At 55.3% G+C, this 13,601-nt stretch overlaps 1 protein-coding gene across 2 annotated transcripts in view; it reads right to left on the bottom strand.

Annotated features, from left to right (window-relative positions):
• Positions 1-4,144, bottom strand: part of VPS45 (vacuolar protein sorting 45 homolog) — a 29,224-nt gene extending 25,080 nt beyond the window's left edge. The window contains exons 1-7 of one of the 2 annotated variants that reach the window (XM_075445311.1): positions 4,010-4,144; positions 3,756-3,860; positions 3,542-3,602; positions 1,623-1,702; positions 1,071-1,139; positions 619-756; positions 100-210 (exon numbers count right to left, since the gene is read on the bottom strand). In XM_075445311.1, the coding sequence (XP_075301426.1) occupies positions 100-210; positions 619-756; positions 1,071-1,139; positions 1,623-1,702; positions 3,542-3,602; positions 3,756-3,860; positions 4,010-4,102 (657 nt within the window). In that variant the 5' untranslated portion in view covers positions 4,103-4,144. Of the gene's footprint in view, positions 1-99; positions 211-618; positions 757-1,070; positions 1,140-1,622; positions 1,703-3,541; positions 3,603-3,755; positions 3,891-4,009 lie in introns of both variants that reach the window. The other variant, XM_075445310.1, reaches the window with a different exon arrangement.
• Between the last annotated feature and the right edge of the window lie 9,457 nt (positions 4,145-13,601).

The following is a 13,601-nucleotide window of genomic DNA, read 5'->3' as shown; positions in this document are numbered from 1 at the left end:
GGGTGTGAGCTCGGACTCGCTGCGACCGCCACGGGGCTCTGCGCACTTCCAGAACTCCAGTCCTATCTCAGCCCCTGGGGCAACCACGAGATGATTCACCTGGTTCAGCAGCGGCGTGATGGCATCGTCAGACCGGTCCAGAATCAGGAGTAAAGGAGGAACCTCGGTGCGCCGAAAGTCAAACAGCTCGTACTCTTTAGTGATTACTTGCTGTCGAGAAAAGGGAAAAAAAGCCACTTGGTCCTACGCACACCTGGAAAACACTTCCTCTTAGTCTGGATACAGCTGAACAAAGAGTGAAGAGCTGGGGAAAAATGACTTGTGCCGCTATCTTCGTCCACGCTGCTGCTGAAGAGATAACTCCTGCCCTCGCAAGGCAGCAGGTAACCTACGGTGGTTGGTGACACTCGCAGGAAACGCGACCGGCTCTTTGGCCAGGAGCAGGCGGAGGGGAGGGATGTGACCTGCCCAAGGCCGCGCAACGAAGCAAATGACAGAATTGACACAGATCGACTGCAAAAGGGTATTTCTCTCAAATGGATCAACATGGAAAAAAATGCAACAAAAACTGAGTACACTGCCAGACTTCTTTCACTTCGCTGCAGGTTCTCACCATACCTTCACACATTCAGCAAGCCTCTTTGCTGACTCGGAGGAGAGCTGGTACCGAATCATGGGGCATTTCTTCAGCGACAACAGCAGAGCGGTCAGCCCTTGAGTCGTCCTGGACAACTGAGCCGGATCCCAGCTGCGACCCTGGAAGGAAAGGCTGCATCTAGGATGGCTGCACCGTCCCCAAGCTCCCTCTCACCTAAAGTCTTCTTTCCAAGTCCTAACGTCTTGTAGTTACTATAGTTTGACTGGAGGAGCAGGTACACCAGAGGCCACGGTCCGGATTCCCCAGAGCTCCTCTCCTTGCCAACTCCTCGTCAGGACCAGCTCCCCGCTGACGGGCCCTCCGCAGCACCCTGCCTGCTGGGCAGCCCACCACCGCACCCAGCTCGCTGTGGCTACTGCTCCCTCTCTTAACCATAAACCAAGGCCCCACAGGAACATCAGCTTTTCCTTACCTGGCAGCAGCCCAAGAGGTTGAGAGAGAAAACGTGTGGATTCACTGCAATGTAATCGCCGTAGAACTCCTGCCAACAAGTGACAGCAAACAGAGTTAGGTGTCTTGCCACCCCGTACCCAGCCTACCAGAGTACGCGTTCCAGCACCAGCCACATTAATCCACAAAAATCCTCAGCAACGCACTGACTCTGGTTATTTCTCCTTCCTCCATGCCCAACCTCTCCAACCCCTACACTTGTGCACTTTTCGAGGACGTAGCTCTTCATCAACACCACAAACACGCAGCAGCCTTGTGAAACACAGATGACAGCAGAACCAGCAGTGGCTCTGACAACTGGCGGGCAGGGAGAAACAGGGGGGACAGTAGTTTTTCTTTCTTTGACTTTTTAATCCCACACGTACGTTCACTTTCCATCCGAGACTGCTGCCCAGTGCTGCTGCGGACTGCTCAGGAGCTACAGCCCTCTCACTGCCACGCCTGAGCTTGGCTCGTACATTTGCTTTGCTGATGCTTTTGGATTAGGAGATCTGCTTAAAACATTCGAATTCACCTGAACTTCAGCCACAACTTCCTGCTCGTCAGCCTCAGCCAACGACTTGACGTCACTCTTGCTGATCACGTTACTGAAATCTGGAAGAAAACAACAGGGAAAGAACAGTCGGGCTCTGCGAGTGACAGGGAACACACGGCACAGTCTGAGCGGGTTTCCCTCCAGAGCAGGAGCGGATTGCAAGAGATCCCGTGGCCTTACACCTGCAATAATTAGCAGACATTATAATCCAGAGGGTACCTCACAGGGATACCCGGAGCCGATTCCCTGTCCACCTTTCTGCCTCTGGTGCCAATATCCAGTGCGTGAGTGCAGCACTGGATCAGCAGGTAACGACGGATCGGAGCAGCGCTGGCTCCCTCCTGTCCTCTCCCTGCCCGACAGCCGCCCAGTTAAGCGACACCGCGGACGCCGGCTGCAGTCCAGGGATTTGTGTGTGCAAAACCCAAGGAACACGACACGGCTGAGCACAGCGCCGGGCGCATCTCTGCCCAGCCCAGCTCCTCGGCGCGGCGTTGCTGCGGAGCGGCAATGACATCTAGAGGCCACTCCAGCTCCAGAACCTCGCCAACGGTTCCACCACTCCAACACAGAACCAGCTGCAGTCGTTCCACCCAATTTCCAGAACTACAGCAGATTCGGTGGGATGAGCAGGACACGTGAGAAACACCAGCCCGAGGCGCCAGGCACCCGAAGATGCCGTGTCGCTGGTTCGGTCCTGCGCTGGGACCTGAAGCCTGTCCTCACCCTGTCTCTGAATTATTTACCTTCAGGATCTGGGCCAGCCCCTCACTCATCCAGCGCATCTCAGCTTTCCTTACACTGAAGACACTTTACCCCCACCATCAGCCTTCTTTCACGTTTGTGAAGCGACACGAAGCTTTAAAATCCCAGACATCTTCAGGGATAAGCCACATCGGAGGAAGGCAGATTTACGGTCTCGCTTTGTGAAGATCTCTTAGGAGTTGCTTTGGTTTAACTGCTTTATCTCATGTGTACGTGCCCTTTGCTGACAGAATTTGGTGACCTAAATAGCACAAAAACTAGAATTCACACGTACTCAGCATTTTAGTAAAGGCATGTCAGCAGGAGCGGTCGCAGCACTGTCCCAAAAGTGGGATCGTTTACTGGTGTGCGATACACAGAATCACACAGAATCCCAGCATGGCGGGGGCTGGAAGGGACCTCTGGAGATCCCTCAGCCCAACCCCCTGCCCAAGCAGGGTCACCCAGAGCAGGCTGCACAGCACCGCGGCCAGGGGGGCTGGAATATCTCCAGAGAAGGAGACTCCACAGCCTCCCTGGGCAGCCTGGGCCAGGGCTCCGGCACCCTCAGAGGGAAGAAGTTCTTCCTCGGGTTCAGCTGGAGCTTCCTCTGCTCCAGTTTGTGCCCGTTGCCCCTTGTCCTGTCGCTGGGCACCACTGGAAAGAGCCTGGCCCCATCCTCCTGACCCCCCCCTGCAGATATTGATCGGCATTTCTAAGGTCTCCTCGCAGCCTTCTCTTCTCCAGGCTGAACAAGCCCAGCTCCCTCAGCCTCTTCTCGTCGCAGAGATGCTCCAGTCCCCTCCTCATCCTCATAGCCCTCCGCTGGACTCTCTCCAGTAGCTCCTCGTCTTTCTTGAACTGGGGAGCCCAGCACTGGACCCAGCACTGCAGATGGGGCCTCACCAGGGCAGAGCAGAGGGGAGAAGAACCCCCCTCGCCCTGCTGCCCACACTCAACGCACCCCAGGATCCCATTGGCCTTCTTGGCACCCAGGCCATGCTGCCAGCTCACGGTCACCCTGTCATCCCCCAGCACTCCCAGTCCCTCTCCGCAGAGCTGCGAACACACCTCCCACCTGCGCTCCCCACCGCGCAGCAGCCCGGTCCCCGGCGGGCAGCCCTGACCGACCGGCCATGACGGGACGTACTCACAGATGAAGTAGATGCTGTACTTCGGCCTCCGCAGCTCCTGGATCAGCAACTCCACGTTCTCCTGGACCAGAACGGCACCGGGGAGAGCAAACGTGAAAAGAAGCCGCGTGAGCAGGGCCGGGAGCGAGCCGTGCCCCGCTGAGGTGCCCAGTAACGGGGACACGGGTGGGTTTGGTGCCCGACGGCAGGGACGGCGGGGGGAGTAGTGCCTTACCTTGGTGGGCCGCAGGAAGCAGATGGCCTTCAGGTGCTTCATGGCCTCCCGGTTGGCCGAGTCGAGCCGCTCGAAGAGGTAGACCTCCTTCTGCAGGATCTCGGACTGCGTGTACACCATGCTCACCACGCCGGTCTGCGGGCGGCAGCGCCCGTCACCGCCGCGCCGGGCCTCGGGCCTGCGCCTCGCCCCGCGCTCCGGCCCGCCGCGGCCCCGAACCCCGCCCCAGCGCGGGGCCCGGCCCCGCCGCTCACCGTCTCCCTGTCCATGAGGAGGACCTTCATGCCCGGCCCGCTGTCCTCGATCATCTTGGACACGTACTGCTTGACGGCCAGCACCGCGTTCATCTCGGCTCCGGCTCGGCTCGGCTCCGCTCGCCCGGCCCCGCCGCCCGCCTGGGAGTTGTAGTCCCGCGCCGCGCCCCGCCCGCCCCACCCCGCCGCCGGGGGACTACAACTCCCAGCGTGCCCCGCGGCCAGGCCCCGCCCTGCGCTGGGGAGCGGTGGAGCTGTCCCCGAGCTCTGTCCGCAGCCGGGCACGGCCCCCCCCACCCACCCCGTCCTGCAGACCCCCGGGGCCTGGCCCTGCGCCCAGCCCTCCCCAGGGGCCTGAGGGGACCCGACCTGGGGAACGGGGTGGAAATGGCCTGGGAGGGGAAAGCCGTTTGAGACTGAACCCGCCTCTGTCCCCGCCACCGGGCACCAAGCCCCTCTCCATCCGCACCACCGCGCACCAAACCCCCTTCCGTCCCCACCACTGGGCACCAAACCCACCTCTGTTCCCATCACCAGGCACAAAACCTCTCTCCGTCCCCGCTATCGGGCACCACACCCCCCTCCGTCCCTGCTATCGGGCACCAAACCCCCTTCCGTCCCCAGTACCAGGCACCAAACCCCCCTCCATCCCCAGTTCCAGGGCACCCTCCCGCAGTGTGGGTGCTGGAGGCAGGCCGCGGCTCCCTCCCGTCGGCACCCTCGCTGCCAGTCGTCTTTTCCAGCAATCGGGATGTACAAAAGACGCATTAAAATAGCATTTCAGTCTTGTGCACAACAAAGCAATCAGGGCAACTCTTTCTAACCGGGAATTTCTCACCAGTAGCACCCAGTGAGCAAGCTGGGAACCAGCTCTGGGGAGGGCTGGGCTGGGCGAGGCGAAGCTGGGGACAAACCCCTGTATTTCACTGCGCGTTCGTTCATCTAGGCAGGTTTTTGAAGTCCCTATGCCGGCCAGGCTCCCAAAAACAAATAACATTTGTGATAATCCATGGCAAAAAGAACCGCGGCGGTGCCAGGATTTCGGGGAGGGGAGGCCGCTCCCCCCCTGCATCTCTCGTCGCCGGGCTGGGAGCGCAGCCGTGCCCCTTCATGGGATAACTGGTGTGACTGGAGCCGGTATCTGTTTTGCTAACCCTTCAAGGAGCGGGCCTGCGAGCTGTTCGTTCTGCTGCTGTTATTATTCCCAAGTGTGACAATTGTGGAAAAGGGCTGTTATGTTCATAAAAATGTAATAATCGAACGGGCATGTTTTATCCGGCGGCCGGTGAGCAGGTGCTGGTGAAAAATGAAAGCTATTTGCAAATCTTGTAAGGAGCCTTTCATAAAAGCTGACACAAAGGAACTCTGCCGCGCTCGCAGTTCATCTTGTGTTCTGCTTGATTTACATTTAATATACATCGAAAGACATTACGGAAATGGGGATACAGCTTAAATTCTCTGTGTTTTATAGAAGAAATAAGGATTGGAGAAGGAGGCTTCTCCATGAAATCTCGTCCGCTTTAGACAGCAGCCAGCTGGTCCGTGATATTTATCAGCGCATTCCCGGAGACGCTGGCAACACCTTAGCGACGCGCCGACCACCGAAGTTTGCCTGCGGAGCTGAGACGGGGAGTTTGTCCGCAGCGCGGCGTCACGGAGCTGCTCAGAAGCGTCACCCCTTCCCTGGCTGCATTAAGCTGAAGATAACCAAGGTTTTCTCTCCTTACAAGCTGCAGTCTTTCACCTTTCTGGCGAGTAAACGGGGTAAGGTTTAGAAATCCCAGCTGCTGTACGCAAAAAGCCGTTGTAGCCGAGTGCTCAGAAGCATCCCCATGCAGTGGGCTGAGGACGTTTGGCTTTTCCGCGCACGCAGTTGCCATAAAGGTGGTCGTTAACCCAAAACATTCAGGTGAAGACAAGGTGTTGGTTTGCCAAACTGCCTCCTGTTTGTAAATCACAGTCCGGACGAAGGGGAAGCCGTCCTCTCGCTCGGTGTCGAGTGCAGCGGAAAGGCAGGGGCCCGAGTGGCTTCTCACCGTTCCTCGGCCTGAACGGAGGGAAAATGAGCTGTGTCTCTGAAATAATACAAGAGGCAGCAAAAAATCCTGCCCCTTCGTCTGAGGGCGCAGGCTCAGGGCGCTTGGACTCGACTGTTTGTTTGCCAGCGCGGTTTAGGGAGCATCAGGCCGACCCTGTGCAACGTACCCACCCCGCGCGAGCAGACACCCCTCAGCTGCGCACACCCCTGCCCTCCGGTAGCGAGCTCCTTCCAGCGTTTATCGGCATTTAAAGAAAAAAACCAGCCTTAACCCCAAAAGGATGAGACGTTTTCGTATTCTCGCTTGCGCCTCGAAAGCCGTAAACACGGCAGCAGCAGAAATGCAGCCGGCGCGAGCAGTGTTGAGTAACTTCATGACACGCTGTTGGCTTGGCATCGATTTCGTGCTGTCCTTCCGAACGGCGTGCAGCGCAAAGACGGAGAGGGAAAGTTAGAGGTGTTTTAAAATCCAAGACACTTAATCAGCCCTCAAGAAAGCTGACGTTAAGGAGGTTCGGAGCTGATGCGGATCCGAATTTTCCAAACACAATGGTTTTTTCCTCTCTCAGGCCCAGGAAATTGATACTTTGAGGACAGAAAATCGGAAGCTAAAAAATGCGGCGCGTTTCACATTTTGATTTAAACGTGTAGGCAGTTTGCCGTACGACCGCTTGCTGCAGCTGCTCGGGGAGCGATCGCGCACCTCAGCTCAGCGCCTTTGGCTTCTCTCGTTGACAGAGACTTCGCTGTCAGCGTTTCTGTAGTTTTGCAGCGGCGTTTTAAATCCGATTTCAACTGGGTTTGAATTCCTGCCGTGCCGGGGCAGAGGGCGCCTGCGGAGCGAGGAGCGGCAGCTGTGCATCCTCTTCAGGGCCGAAGGCTTCGACGGCCTGGGAGAACCCTGACCACGGGGAATTAAACAGCCTTCGTTGGCCATGCCTGGTCGGTTTGCAGGGATGCTGCTGAGACGCAGCAATGACCCAAAACAGGTGACACCAGCTGGGTGCGCGCTGTGCTCCATGACCGGGGGCTCGTCCCAGCTCCCCGCGGCACGGGAGCCGCAGGGGAATCTCACACCAGCAGCGCCCGCGTCCCACGGCTGCGTGTCCTGCGCCAGGCACATCACCCCGGCCGGGCTCCTCGCCCGTCGTAGCCAAAAACCAGCAAAAGGGAGCGACAAATGGGGCCAGTCGCAAGGCGCAGCTGGGATGCAGAGGTCTGCCTGGCACTCCGATGGAAGGTGTTTGTCCAGCACGGCTCTGTGCGTAGCTGCGATACGAGGGTCACCCAGTTCACGGCAGTCCCATAGCTAAACATCAATATGTCTTGCCTGGGAAAAAAGAACCTGAAAGTCAGGGGACCTTGTTGCTCCTCCGGTGGGAAAACGATCCTACGGCATGGATCTGCGGGGAGGACGGGCAGTGCAGCTTCCACCAGGCAGGCTCGGGAGATCAGCCGGAGCCTTGGCTCAGCGTGTGCTGGCGTGGAAGAGCTAAAACCAGCCCCTACAGGAGCCAAGGGAGTCGGGTACTCCATTTTTTTCCCCACATCATTAATATTAGCACACAGGAGCTTCTTCGTCTTGGACAACCCACTGCTTCTCATCCACTTCAACGACAGGGGAAGAACTGAGACAGATTATGCTCCTATTTAGGGATCTCTAAGACGGCATTAGAGCTTTGGTGTTCGCCTGCAGCACCCATTCGTACGCTTCCACAAATCCCATCTTTTGAGAGCTCTTTCCCCCTCCCTCCTCTTTTCGCGCCACTAATCCTTCTGCTCAAACTTACACAGGGTTTGGAACTCGTGCCCGTACCGAGGAGGGCTTGGTGACTCAGACGAGCGTACTTCCAGGTTCAAAGCACAAGCGTGTTACCCGGTTTTACTGAGGCTTAGGCAACGCTCCTCTTCGAGAACGCCGGCGCTGGCGCCGTGGTGTTCGAGCGTCCCGAAGAGCCCTTGGCCCTGCTCATCGCAGTCGGAGCAGCAGTCGGGGTTGGACGCCATTCCCAGAGGGACAGAGCTAAAAAGGGGCCGCGCGAAACAGAGCCCGCGCACCCTCACTGTCGCAGCACTATTTATAGGAGAAGGGATGAGTGAGTAAATCCTGCCTTTCACGTCCAATTAAGCAGCTCCCCTCTTCCTCACCGAGTAACCCAGACATCTGCTGTCTCTCAAGCACTCAGATCACCAGCTGAGAGCACATCTTAGATTTCACAGCACCGTTCAAACCACTTTGGGTCTTCTTCCTCCGGAGCAGTGAGGGGCCCGGAAGCTCTGCGTACGTCGCAATCTTTGCACAAAAAAATACCTGTGTGGTTTAGCTGGTTCGGGATTTCCCCAGAAAAACTGCTATTCCAGGCACCTGATTTTAATTCTCTGCTTGATATGCACAATAATTGCAAACTAAATAAAAAGTCGGTGTTTAATGGCATCCTATTGTTTCCTGGCCTTGTTTAGAGTTGAAATGATTTAGTGTCTGCAGAGCACTTCTCATTTAATTATTTGTCCGGTTTCCTTGGAAATGCTTTTGTAATGATGTCAGTGATGATTTTTTTCAACTAAATAAGCCCAGAGTGTTGCCTCCTCCAAAAAACCACATCTTTGCAATTGTCCTTAAAGGCACGCAAACGCCGTCTTGTGCCTTTGCTGTTTTTCTGTCGCGATGGATTTAACTAGATGAATTACAGAGCAAAAGTACAGTGCAAGAATTATTTTGTTATTTTAGCATCAATATTCTGCTATCAGAAAGGATTCAAAATCCCTGTAATTACTGGGGGGAGGGGATATTCTCTCGTTACAGGACTGTTGCATCTCAGACAGGTGAGCAAAGCTCCAGGTAATGTACAGCAGAACATTTAAGATAGATGCAAAAATACCTCAAATTCTGCTTTTTGTAGTTGGAATCTATTGTTACACCCAAAGCCGCGACACGGCGGCTCCTGCACAGGTTTGGATGCCCGTGCTGAGACATCGGGGGCTGGTTCTTCTGCCAAATTTCAGTAGCGTTAGCTGTGTCTGCAGACGAAGTCTGACGCTTGCGAGACATTCGACCACAGAAGAAGACACGATTGGTGGTAAACTGTCCTCTGCTGCTGGAGCCTGCGTTAAACTGGCAGCGAAGGGACTGCGCGCGTAACCTCAACACAGCCTGGAGTCGGCGTCTGTGCTGCCTGCCCGCAGAGCCCAGCAGCCGGGCTGGCACCACCCTCCCGCAAGCTCCCGCAGCACCAAAGCATCAAATAATAACGATAACGGACGGATCCGAGCACCTGCCTGGAAAATCCGAACCAACAGCAGTACTGGACACAGACTAGAGGTGCGCTAGCCCAGCGACGTAAACCTCTGGATGAATTATCGAGTTCATTTATTGCAAAAGACGAAGCAGATCTCCCGATGCAGATTTTATCTTTAGTGTGGTCTGTCTGTTTGCCCTCTGAACTTACCTGGGTGTCTGGAGAGTCACTGGCCCAACTACCCCAAATACCCCGGCTTCTTCTGAATCCAGCAAATGATGGCCAGACACCACTTCTTCTTCATCTGTTTTCATTTTCCCCTTCCCCCACCCGTGCTCTGCCGGCGTAGCCCAGCGTCAGCCTCCCAACCAGCCCTAAAACCCTGCTGACCAACTCGATTCGCACCGAAGGGTGCAGCGCTCTGGGAACTGCGGACCAAAGGGAACCGCAATAAAATCGCAATAAAATCGCAATCAAATCTGCGGTGTCCGGGAGCTGAAGGCTTTCCTGACTCTGAACTGGGACTTGCTCCCCAGCGAGCCCATCAGGCAGGACGGCCCTCAAGGCTCCGCAGGTCAGGCTCCTCCGTCCCCGTCGTTATTCTTCCACCGAGGGTTTTATCCACCCGCAGAGGTCGGCGGGGACGACGCGGGCAGTTTGAGGACGATGCAGCACAGCGTTTGGTGGCTGTCGTGCCGGGTTTTCCTCGTGCCGACGTTTCATCCGCACGGAAGTGGGTGGGTTGTGCCAACCTGCCACTTTCACAAGTTACCAACTGGTGGACGTGCTAAAAGCTTTCTGCCAGAAACTAACAGAAAAGAAATTCTTCTGGGGCAAAAATAGTTCCAATGATCATTTTATGAATTACTGAGAGTGAAAATGTCCATCCTACTTGTAGGATATTTATCCGTTATTTGCAGATGAGACTTTTAAAGCAGCTTTATTTTTATTTTGAGGAAATCTTTACAATGTTCCTTTCCCGCGGGATGACTTCAGGTAGCGGAAGAGCAGTTTAATGTCAACAGGACTTGTTGCTGGACAACGTAACACTTGACATCATTCTAATTCAAATCTTCTTTAAGAATTCATTCAAATGCATATTTGAATAAATAAAAATCTATTTAATCTCACTAATAATCACTCTAGTCCAATTCCAATTTAAACGGCACGGTAACAGCTTCAGGGGCAGATTCTGGCACCTAAGTTCAGTCAATAGGATTGTCCCGGGATTACAGTGCTGTCTGTTTTAAGAGATCAAATTTTATCTTGATGATTTAAAAAGGAGTCGATTTTCCTCTTCTCGTTTCGCAGGGAAAGTGGGCCCAGGCAGTCTGCGTTCCCTGGGACACCACACGCTACCACGTAACAGAAAACTCCTCCTTGGCAACCTCTGATTCACATCCCAGTCTGTCTCCCATCTTTAAAATGCTTCTGCTTCTCTCTCAGGGTAGGAAAAGAATTCTTCCCGTCTCTGCTGTAGCAGATGATGCTGGTTCTTTCCCCAGATTTGAGCGGCTGTCCCACGGAACACTCGTGCACCACTGCTCACCTCGAACTAATTGAACACAAGCTTGTAAACGGAATCCCAGCGATTCAGGTTGAAACGGCGGCGTGAGCGAGCCCAGCTCCAGAAACGGGCAAGGACGAAGTCTTTGCTCCTCTAAAGTAACATCTTCAGTTCAGCGACAAAACCGGCTCCCTGCCGCGTCACTGAACGGGCAACAGCGCTGGGCACAGGAGAGGAAAAGCAGCCCACTGCCAGCAGACGGGAGTTGAAACTCATGCAAACTTTGAAAAACAGAGTAGTTGCTTAGAAACAGTTGTGCCTGTGTGTCTCGTGATGTTTTTCTTTGTCTGGTTTTCATTAATACAAAGTAATTTTCATTACGTATCTCCCTCCTGCGTGCAAGAAAGCTTACAGCACCCCGGTCCCGGTCTGCGTCTGGTTTCTGGTGACTCGGGAGAGTCCCGGCCCTTTCTCAGTGCCTACACTCCAAAACGACGCTCCCGCCCGAGACACCTTCTGCCGCAGCGTTCCGGTCTCCCGAGGAAAAGCGCTGCCTAAAGAAGAGGCTCTTGGCAGGCAAAACGAGGTTTGGATGACTTTCCATCTTTGAAGAGTTTCAGGCCCGCGAAGCCAAAAATGAGTTCATTTTCCTATTAGCTTTGCTTCTCGGCTGCCATTTAGCCCTCTGCTTTTCTAACCGAGTAAAAAAAAAGTCATCGCACCATGAGTAGGCATGTCTTTTTTCCTACTCAATTATCTCTCATTAGTAACTACAAGTAACTCCCTTTAACTGCCTTGGGAACAATTTCCGCAGCTATTGAGCTGGCCTACAGTCAGCCTTGTGGTTTCCTGTTGGCCTTGGAAAACGAGCACGCTTCATTATGTGGAATGGTTTACTTCACCTCATTATTTTTTCATCATCTTATTGTGCTTCCCCTTTTAACAGTGATGGAGGGGGAAGCAAATAAACAAGCAAAGGTTCATCTGGGTCCAAAACTTCATCCACTGTCTTTTGGAAGCTGCGTCTATCTGTCAGTTACGTTGAGTTAATTGGCCACTCCGTAAGGTTTTTGGGAAAAGTCAAGTGAGTTTTAAGGCAAGAAAAGCTTTTCACGGCCCTGCTAGTGGAGGCCTTTATAAGTCTTCTTTGCAAACCAGACCAGAGCTAACTGGTCGAGCCCAGGTTAAGCTGAAAAGACTTTGTGTCTGCGAGCCCTCTGCGTCCTCGTCATACGTTTCTCCTCGCTAGTGAAATGATTTTGGTACATGGCCTGGACAACGGCGGTCCTGGGCTCCCGCGTGCCTCGCCTCCCTTCTTCGGTGTCTTGGCTGTGCTCGCCATCTGCTCCTCTGTCTTTATCCCCCTCGACTCCAGCCCCTGATCCTCTTTGTGGCACTCTTCTCATTTATCCTCACGTCCCCTAACAAATCCAGGCCAGTCAGCGCACTCGGTCGAGACCGCGCTTTAATCTTCCTTCGTACCCGTGATGCCAAGCGCCGTAACGGTGCTGGTGCGTCACGCCGCGGGTGCCGTCAGCACAGCGGGCCCTTACGGCTGCTCCAGCAGTCTGCTATCAGCCCTGTGCCACGGCGGGCACTAATTCGGCTGACGACCAGCGCCCGAGGCTTCAGAAGAAAGGGAAAACCGCTGCGCTTTGCCTGTGGCGTGAAGCTGTGGGTCCGTTCCTCACCGCCGGAGGAGCGGGGTTGCTGCTGTGGACTCAGGCTCAGCGTCCAGCCTGAAAATCAGCTCCTCGGTCGGACGCAGAGGGGCTGCACGGGGGCTTTGCTGTGCTGGGACACCAGCCCGTGTCCCCGTGGGGGAAAACCCCATCCAAACCCGGGGTGACGCATGCTGGGCCCCCCTGGGCTTGGCAGCAGGCTGAGCGAGCGGGGGCTCCATGCCACCGCGTCGGTGACCTCCTACAAACACACACTTCACCTCGCTCTCCGCAGAAGGGACAGGAACATCCAACACAGAGAGACGGGAGTGGCTTGGGGCTTTAGCTCTTCTCTGGGTTTATGAGTTTTTAATTTGTTTCACAATGGTTTTTTTTTTCATTTCCAAGGCATGAAGAGCCATACAGTCCACCCCAGCTGTCACAAAATTAAGCGTAACAGTTCACGAGTGAGCCAAACACATCCCAGCGGACCCACAATCGTCTCAGATTTGCTTCCCCTCTGGGGCTTTCCGAAGGGAAGGTCACACCCAGGCTGTGCCCCTTCCGGCAGAGCCAGACGTGGACTCCCCTCGGCAGCTCCGCAGCCGGCAGCTCCCGCTCTGCCTCTCGCCAGCCCTGCCTCACCCTCGCCTTCTTCCCGTGCCCCATCCTCCCGTTCGCACCCTCGCTGACGCCGATCCAGCTAAAACCACCAGGGGAAGGCTCCGCTCGCGTCACCGAGAAACCGAGCGAAAACGGGGTTCTTCAGCCGAGTCGGCTGATGCCTTCCCCGCGCTCTCCCTCCTGGAGCCGGCACTCTCCTCTGCAGCATGCTGCTTTGTATTTCCTTTCTGACTTCAGAGCAAGGCCCCCCAGGACCCCCAGTTCCAAACCCCGACGTTCCATTGCCTGGCTGCACACCCAGCAGCCCGCGGCCGGTCTGACTGCGCTCCATCACACAGATCACCCCGCAGCTCCTGGCCACGGTGCCCATTCCCGCTCGAGTCCCAGCAGGGTAAACCCATGGCAACGCTCAGATTCTGCGGGTCGACTCTCCAGACTTGGAAAAATCAGGATTTTCACCTTCCGCTGTTGGCAGTTAGGGCTGGCTGTTGGGAATTCTGCTCTCCTTTCCAGCCTGACCCACTGG

This window comes from Opisthocomus hoazin, chromosome 30 (genome assembly GCF_030867145.1).
Source record: "Opisthocomus hoazin isolate bOpiHoa1 chromosome 30, bOpiHoa1.hap1, whole genome shotgun sequence".
In the NCBI taxonomy this organism is placed as follows: domain Eukaryota; kingdom Metazoa; phylum Chordata; class Aves; order Opisthocomiformes; family Opisthocomidae; genus Opisthocomus; species Opisthocomus hoazin.
The sequence above is the reverse complement of the archived record's forward strand: the minus strand, read 5'-3'. Positions and strand labels throughout refer to the sequence as shown.